This window comes from Tupaia chinensis, unplaced genomic scaffold, assembly GCF_000334495.1.
Source record: "Tupaia chinensis unplaced genomic scaffold, TupChi_1.0 Scaffold000201_1, whole genome shotgun sequence".
NCBI lineage: Eukaryota > Metazoa > Chordata > Mammalia > Scandentia > Tupaiidae > Tupaia > Tupaia belangeri.
The window spans coordinates 3480971-3489873 of NW_006159676.1; the positions used below are offsets into that span (position 1 = coordinate 3480971).

At 50.1% G+C, this 8903-nt stretch overlaps 1 protein-coding gene across 1 annotated transcript in view; it reads right to left on the reverse strand.

Moving 5' to 3' along the window:
• Nucleotides 1-8903, reverse strand: part of TMEM38A (transmembrane protein 38A) — a gene marked incomplete at its 5' end in the record, with an annotated part of 16307 nt that overhangs the window by 2170 nt on the left and 5234 nt on the right. Inside the window, 3 exon segments of the mRNA XM_006147191.2 lie at nt 1509-1596; nt 2992-3176; nt 3416-3572. Of these exon segments, the coding sequence (XP_006147253.2) occupies nt 1509-1596; nt 2992-3176; nt 3416-3572 (430 nt within the window).

Genomic DNA, 8903 nt, shown 5'->3' on the forward strand with positions numbered 1-8903 from the left:
ACTACATGGGAGTCCAGCGACACAGCCATTATGCCAACTGCTGGTCCCAGCACGGTGTTTTTTAAAGTGTGAGATGGGAGGTGATTTTCTTTTTCTTTTTTTTCTTTTTTGCTATAGGGCATGTGTGCTTGCTGGAGAGAGAGCGAGAGCGAGGGAGGGGAAAGTGAGAAATCACCCCCGATTTTGGGCATGCACGCAAACATGCCTGATATGTTTTTCTTTTTGCTTAGAATTGTTTATTTAATTTTACTTATTATTATTATATTTTTAAATTTTGCTTTAGGGCGCATGGGTTCACCAGAGAGAGACAAAGGGAGGGAAAACGAGAAAGCAAGGTGCCAAGTCTAGGTCTTGAACCATAGTTGGCCATGTGGGAATCCAGTGCTTTAACCACCAAACCACCTGCTAGCCCCAGCCTGGTATGTTTTTCAAGTTGCCGGGTCTGGGACTCGAACCACACAGCTGGCCATGCAGGATCCAGTCACCTTAACCTGTGTACCACCTCCTGGCCCAGGGAGGTGATTATCAATAGCATAGGAGTGAGCCTTTTAATTTTGTTTTATTTTCCTGGCTACAGCTTTACTAATTGTAGATTGGAACAAAATTTGACTAGCCCAAGCCTGAAAGGTCTTTTAACAATCTATGAGGCTATGGGCTGGCCGGTGGCATGGTGGTTAAGGTTCTGGACTCCCACATGGCTGACCATGGTTCAAGTCTTGTATCTGGTAGCTTGCTTTCTCACTTTCTCTGTCTCTCTTTCTCTGTCCCTCTCTGGTCAAATTCAAAACAAACAAATAAATAAAAAGTCAAATGAAATAATTCTTTAAAAACAAAACCAAACCATCTATGAGCCAGTAGGTGGCGTGGTGGTTAAGGTGCTGGACTCCCACAGGGCCGACCACAGTTCAAGTCCTGGGCCTGGTGATTTGCTTTCTCCCTTTCCCTTTCTTTGGTCAAATTAAAGGGAATGATAAGGGACCAGCTGTCAGCGTAATGGCTATGTCGCTGGACTCCCATGTAGTTGACCGTGGTTCGAGTCCCATGTCCCAGACCTGGTGGCTTAAACTCGCACCGGGCGCGTGTGCGTGCATGCCCAAGATCCTGAGAGGAGAATGGAGGAGAAGGGATTGCGGTGTGGCCATCCCCCCAGGGGGTGGTTTCTCGCTTTCTGACTCTCTGTCTCTCTCTGGCGAGTGCACATGCCCTATAACAAAAACCTCTCCAACAACAACAAAAGAAGTGTTGGCCTCCATCCAGAAGCTCCTTCTTAACCAGAAAACTCCTACTCACCCTTCAAAACCCAAATCACATATCACCTCCTCCCTGCAGCTCTGCCCGCCAATCCCCATGCAGACCATAATCCCTAATCTGGGTTTCCCCACCTATAGCCTCTTGAAGCTTCTGAAAGACAGAGTCAGGGACCGAGGCCCCTCCAAGTTATCAACCACGTCCAACCCACGGTCAGGAAACTGTGTCCACAGGAAGGGGAGGGCAGGTGCCATACTTACAAGGACATGTGTAGGATCTCGTTGGTCTCCGGCTTCCAGACCCCTCTGAGCAGCTGCTCAAAGTTGGACATGAGGGCAACACCAGAACCTAGAAGACAGGGCGGCTTGAACAACCCACCGCCCCAGTCCCCTCCCCTCCTCTCCTCCTTTTTTCTTTCATTTATTATTTTTTTGGAGAGGTCTTTGCTATAGGGCGCGTGCGCTCGCCAGAAAGACAGAGAGAGACAGAGAGGCAGAGAGCGAGAAATCACCCCCCAGGGGGGATGGCCACGCCGCAATCCCTTCTCCTCCATTCTCCTCTCGGGACCTTGGGCACGCACGCACACGTGCCTGGTGTGAGTTTAAGCCACCGGCTCCGGGACTTGAACCGCGGTCGACTACATGGGAGTCCAGCGACATAGCCATGATGTCAACTGCTGGATCCTCTTTGCTTTTTGGAGAGATGTTTGCTATGGGGCACATGCGTGCACCAGAGAGACAGAGACAGAACGCGAGAAATCACCCACTAGAGAGCATGGCCACACCATAATTCCTTCTCCTTCATTCTCCTCTTGAGATTTTGGGTATGCACACACAGGAGCCCAGTGTGAGTTTCGAGCCACTGGGTCCAGCCCGTAAACCACGGGGGGCTCATAGGGGAGTCTAGTGCCTTTACCACCATGCCACCTGCTGGCCCCCTCTTTTTCTTGGCTGAATTCCCAAGGAAACAGACATTCTGCTCTGGCGTTTTCTCTATGGAGACACGGAGCCCAAGGGTGAGTTTGTGACTGTCAGTTGCCAATTGGAAAATGAAGATTCCCAGAGGGTTGAGCCCTGCGGAGGATCACAGAGTCCATCTGGATGGAGAAAGGGCAGCGACAGGAATCATGGTTATGTCCCCTCTCTGGGCAAGGCAGGTTTTCGTGGTCTGTGCTGGGATGCCCAATCCGGAACCCTGACCTGTTTATGAGGGTTCTGAGGCACCCACACCCCCAGTCTCTTTCCTTCTCAGGGCTCTGTGTTCTCTGTCTTTCTGAACCTGTGCACCTTCTGAGAGACATGCTATATACCCTGGGGACTTAGCTCTGCAGTACAGTAAATTGCTTCCTGCAGAGAAAGTAAGGAGAAACAGACAGAAACCTCGTGGTCAGGCCAGCAGGTGGCGTGGTGGGGCACTGGACTCCCACAGGGCCGGCCCTGGACCTGGTGGCTTGTTTTCTTTTTCTCTTTTCTTTTTTTTTTTTTTTTGAGAGGTTTTTGCTATAGGGCGTGTGTGCTCACCAGACAGACAGAGAGAAAGACAGAAAGCGAGAAATCACCCCCAGGGGGGATGGCCACGCCGCAATCCCTTCTCCTCCATTCTCCTCTCGGGATCTTGGGCACGCACGCACACGCGCCCGGCGTGAGTTTAAGCCACCAGGTCCGGGACACGAACCATGGTCGACTACATGGGAGTCCAGCGACATAGCCATGACGCTAACTGCTGGTCCCTTGTCCTGTTTACCTTTGACCCACCCCGTGGCGATCATGACGAACCACCCATGGTGGTAGTGGTGGTGTGCGTGGTGGATGCCCACGGCGATCTTGCGGACTCTCACCACCTCCTTCATCGCCACGAAGATGAGCTTCACGGGCAGGAAGCAGACGCACTTGTAGAAGAGGTCCAGGGGGCAGAAGAAAATCAAGTACCTTCGGGATGGACACGGGGAGCATTAAGAGAGGGGCATTGTGGGAAGCGACGTCGGGCCAGACCTCCCCGTGCCCAAGGTGCCAGACTCAGGCCCGAGCTGGGCGTGGAGGGTGGTGTTTCCGGGGCCACCACGGAGGCTGGGCTGGTGCAAGCTCTTTCAACCTCCTGCCTCCCTCCTCCCTGGTGCCTGAGTCCTCCCTGTCTCTGGCTGTGCCTTCCCACGCCTGGCATCGCTTACCAGACAGCTGAGGCCAGCAGGACGCTGGAGTTGTTGCTGAAATAGTCGATCACAGGCTCCCCAAGGAGCAGGTCGGCCAGGATGTAACTCCCAAAACAGTGCAGCATGGCACAGAGCCAGGAAGCCACGGGGTGACGCCGGGATAGCTCAACGGCTCCTAAGAGGTAGGAGAGGATCCCCCCACCATCACCGGGGTGCCAAGGGCGTGCTTCGCACCCACACCCTCCGGCTTAATTCGGCTGCCTTCATCAGTGTACTCACTTCATGCCATGCGGCCGGCAATGTTTCAAGAAAGAAGCAAGGTTCAGAGAGGTTGTGCGTGTGTCCGAGGTTGCACGGGAAAAAATACAGGGCTGAGCTACAGATCTTTTTTAATTTAATTTAATTTTATGAGAGGTTTTGGCTGTAGGGCGTGTGTGCATGCCAGAAACACAGAGAAAGACAGAGAGACAGAAAGTGAGAAAGCACCACCCAGGGGGATAGCCACACTGCAATCCCTTCTCCTCCATTCTCCTCTCGGGATCTTGGGCACACACGCACACGCGCCCGGCGTGAGTTTAAGTCACCAGGTCCGGGACTCGAACCGTGGTCGACTACGTGGGAGTCCAGCGACATAGCCATTACGACAACTGCTGGTCCCATGAACTATACATCTTTCCTATATGCTCAGAGAGGTAAACAGGAGGAGGTCAGCTCACACTGAGCAAGCACTCCCAGGTCTTGCACTGGAGGAAGCATTTAAGCGAAGCTGAAATTTAGGGGCCAGTAGGTGGCGTGGTGGTTAAGAGCTCTGGATTCCCACGTGGCTGACTGCAGTTGGAGTCTTGGACCTGGCAGCCTGCTTTTTCACTTTCTCTCTCTATGTTCCTCTCTGGTCAAATTAAAATAAATACATAAAAATAAATAAAATTTAATAAAATAATTACTTAAAAAAAAAGAGAGAGAGGGGACCAGCAGTTAGCGTAATGGCTATGACTCCTATGTAGTCAACCACGGTTCAACTCCTGGACCCGGTGGCTTAAACTCATGCGGGTGCATGTGCATGTGTGGCCAAGATCCCGAGAGGAGTATGGAGGAGAAGGGATTGTGGTGTGGACATCCCCCCTCAGAGGGTGATTTCTCGCTTTCTGTGCCTGTCTCTCTCTGTCTTTTGCCCTATAGCAAAAAAACTCTCAAAAAATAAAAATAGATAAATATTTTAAAAATAAAATATAAGTAGAGCACTTTCTTGAGATCTGTGAGCTGTTCAAGCAGAATTCCAATATGTGAGGGTTGTAGAGTCCCTTAATTTGTGGTAAGCTGGTCAGAAGTGAGGGTGGCCTGGGAGGAGGAGAAGGGATTGTGGCGTGGTCATCCCCCCTGGGGGGTGATTTCTTGCTTTCTGTCTCTGTCTCTTGGGTCAGCAACTCAAGCCTCATTAAAAATAAAAAAATAAAGAGTCTGTAAATAAATAAATTTTACTATAGGCACATGCGCTTGATGGAAAGAGACAAAGAGGGGGAAATTGAGAAATCAGCCCCAGAGAGATGACCATGCCACAATCCTTTCTCTCCATTCTCCTCTTAGGGTTTTGGACACGCATGCATATGTGCCTGGCATGATTTTCAGGCTGCCAGGTTCAGGACTTGAACCATGCAGTGAGCCACATGTGGCCGCACTCCCTTCTCCTCCATTCTCCTCTCGGGATCTTGGGCACGCACGCACACGCGCCCGGCGTGAGTTTAAGCCGTAGGATCTGGCACTGGAACTGTGGTAGACTACATGGGAGTCCAGTGACGTAGCCATTATGCTAACTGCTGGTCCCGTGCCCCCCCCCCCCCCCCGAACTTTTTAAGAGAGCTTTTTTGGTATAGGGTATGGGTGCTCACCAGAGACAGAGAAAGATAGAAAGTGAGAAATCACCTCCAGGGTTCTCACCTCCAGGGGGGAAGGCGACGACACAATCCCTTCTCCTCTATTTTCCTGGGCGCATGCACACACACACACACACACACACACACACACACACGTGCCCAGCATGAGTTTCAAACTGCCAGGTTCAGGACTCGAACCATGGTCAACCACTTGGGAGTCCAGCCAAGTAACCATTATGCCATCTGCTGGTCTCAAATTCCTCTCTTTCAAAGTCAGTCTGGAGTGATAAGCCCAAAGCGCATCTTCTCCTCTCCCTTAAGGCTGTCCTGTTTCTACAAGAACCGAGGTCTTAGGGTATGAACCGAGTGCTCCCTTCTCTCCTGGGTATCTATTTAAAACATGGCCGCTGACAATTAATCTTTTGGAGCAGCTGGTGGGTCCTCCCAGGGCCAGGTCGGGTGAGGCACCCATGTTTTGCAGAAATGGATACCTCTGCCTCTAAAAATAAGCCCAGGGGTTGAATTCTTTCCAGAGTCTTTCTTTCTTTCTTTTTTTGCTATATGGTGCGTGCCCTCACCAGACAGAGAGAGAGAGACAGAGAGACAGAAAGCAAGAAATCACCCCCCCAGGAGGGATGGCCATGCTGCAATCCCTTCTCCTCCATTCTCTTCTCGGGATCTTGGGCACGCACACACACGCGCCCAGCGTGAGTTTAAGCCACCGGTCCGGGACTCGAACCGCAGGTGACTACATGGGAGTCCAGCAACATAGCCATTATGCCAACTGCTGGTCCCTCCAGAGTCTTTCTTATGCCCTTTGGGAACCCCCCAGGAACTGAAGCTGGGGAGTGGGGGTGGGGGCCTGGGGTGTGCTCTGATGAAACAGACTCCCGTGTTGGGGCCATGGGTATGTCCTGGTATCAAAGTCACAGACCCAGATTCTGGTTCTGCTACATTCTCCGGTGTGGCATTCAGCAAATGACTGCTACCTCCAAGCCCCATTTTCCCCCATGGGCAAAAGACCAGGCTGGAGGACCAGCAGGTGGCGCGGTGGTTAAGGGTGCTGGACTCCCACGTGGCTAACTGTGGTTTGAGTCCCAGACCTGGTGGCTTGCTTTCTCACTTTCCCTCTCTCTCTCTTTGTCCTTCTCTGGTCAAATTAAAAATAAATTAATAAAGTTAAATAAAATATTTTTTTTTGGAGAGGTTTTTGCTATAGGGTGGGTGCGCTCACCAGATAGAGAGAGACAGAGAGACAGAAAGCAAGAAATCACCCCCCAGGGGGGATGGCCACGCCGCAATCCCTTCTCCTCCATTCTCCTCTCGGGATCTTGGGCACGCACGCACATGCGCCTGGTGTGAGTTTTTAGCCATCGGGTTCAGGACATGAACCGCGGTCGACTACGTGGGAGTCCAGTGACATAGCCATTACGCTAACTGCTGGTTCCAATGAAATAATTAAAAAAAAAAAAAAAGAGAGACCAGGCTAGGCATGCCCTGTAGCACACTGGTCAAGCACTAAGCAGAGAAAACTGAATCCCATATGGCCAACCAGGGTTCGAGTCCCAACCCTGGCAGCTTGAAACATGGTGGGCGTGTGTGCGCCCAAGACCCTGATGAGAATAGAGAACTAGAGGATGAAAGATTGTGGTGTATCGGACCAGCAGGTGGTGTCATGGTTACGTTGCTGGACTCTCAAGTAGTTGACAACGGTTTGAGTCCCGGACCCGGTGGCTTAAACTCACGCCGGGCGCGTGTGCATGCATGCCCAAGATCCCGAGAGGAGAATGGAGGATAAGGTATTGCGGTGTGGCCATCCCCGCTGGGAGTGGTGTGGGTGCCAGCAGGGGATGGTAAATAAGGCACTGGATTCCCACATGGTTGGCAGCAGTTCAAGCCTTGGACCCAGTGGCTTGAACATCCTCCTGGGTGCCTGTGTGTGCGTGTCCCAAGTCCTAAGAGAAGAACGCAGAAGGGACTGTGTAAAAAAGAAAAAAGTCTCTGAGACCAGCAGATGGCATAATAGTTATGTTGCTGGACTCCCATGTAGTGGACTACAGTTCGAGTCCCAGACCTCGTGGCTTCAAAATCACGCCGGGCGCGTGTGCGTGCGCTTAAAACTCACGCAGGGTGCGTGTGCGTGCGTGCCCAAGATCCCGAGAGGAGAATGGAGGAGAAGGGATTGCGGCGTGACCATCCCCCCTGGGGGGTGATTTCTCGCTTTCTGTCTCTATGTCTCTCTCTGTCTGTCTGGCGAGCGCACGTGCCCTGCAGTGAAAATCTCTCCAAAAAAAAAAAAGTATAGATACTGAGTGGGCAAAGGACAGAAATGACTAGCATTATGGCTGCAGTGCTGTAGTGAAGAGATTCATCTTTACAGCCAGGCAAAATGGATTCCAATTCTGATTTAGTTACTTACTGGGAAGTGCCTGGATGCGTCTTTTGATCTGTTTTTGTTTCACGTTTCTTCATCTCTGAAAAGGATAATATCACAGATACTTATTCCAGAGACCTGAAGCTCCATTAGCTATTACACACAAAGTATCAATCACAGCACTTCTTACTCCCTGGAAAAAATACATGTGCAACCATCAGAAACCAATGATCAAACAAAAGGTATCAAGCCAGATTCTTTCCTCCATTATGTTGCCTTTGCTTTCTATAAATATAATTATGTCATCTGTGAGAAAAAACAATTCTGTTTATTTCTAACTTGCGGAATAACTATTGTGGAAAAGTTGTGATGTATTTTTGCATAGCAAAAGAAAAAAATAGGGGCCAGCAGTTCATGTGGTGCTTAAGGGGCTGGATTCCCACATGGCTGACTGTGGTTCAAGTCCTGGACCTGGTGCTTGCTTTCTCACTTTCCCTTTCTCGCTCTCTCTGGTCAAATTAAATAAAATAATAAATGAATAAATAAAATTCAATACATAATTTAAAAAGAGAACACGGCTAACCCAGGTGGTACAGAGGTTACAGTGGTTGGATCCCACCCACGTGGCCAACTGTGTGGTCTGAGTCCTGGACCCACTGGCTTGAAAATCACAACAGGTACATGTACATGGCAAGATCCTCAGAGGAGAATGGAGAAGGGTATTGCAGCATGGCCACCCCCTGGGGGGTGATTTCTCAATTTCCCGATCTCGATCTCGATCTCCACCCCCTGGGGGTGATTTCTCAATTTCCCGATCTCCGATCTCGATCTCCGATCTCCGTCTCTCTGAAGAGCTCATGTGGCTTATAGCAAAAACAAAACAAAACAAACAAAAAAAACAACTAACCAATCAAATAATAATAATAATGCTGATTTTGGCCAGCAGGTGGCACAGTGGTTAAGGATGCTGGACTCCCACATGGCTGACTGCAGTTTGAGTCCTGGACCTGGCAACTTTCTTTCTCACTTTCCCTTTCTCTCTTTGTCTCTGGTCAAATTAAAACATAAATAATAGGGGCCAGCAGGTGGTTTGGTGGCTAAGGTGCTGGACATTCCCAACATGGCTGACCTTGGTTCGAATCCCAGACCTGGTGGCTTGCTTTCTCACTTTCCTTCACTGTGTGTCTGTTTTTCTCTGGTCAAATGAAAATAAATGAATGAATAAATACAATTAAATAAATAATTCTTTAAAAAAAAAAAA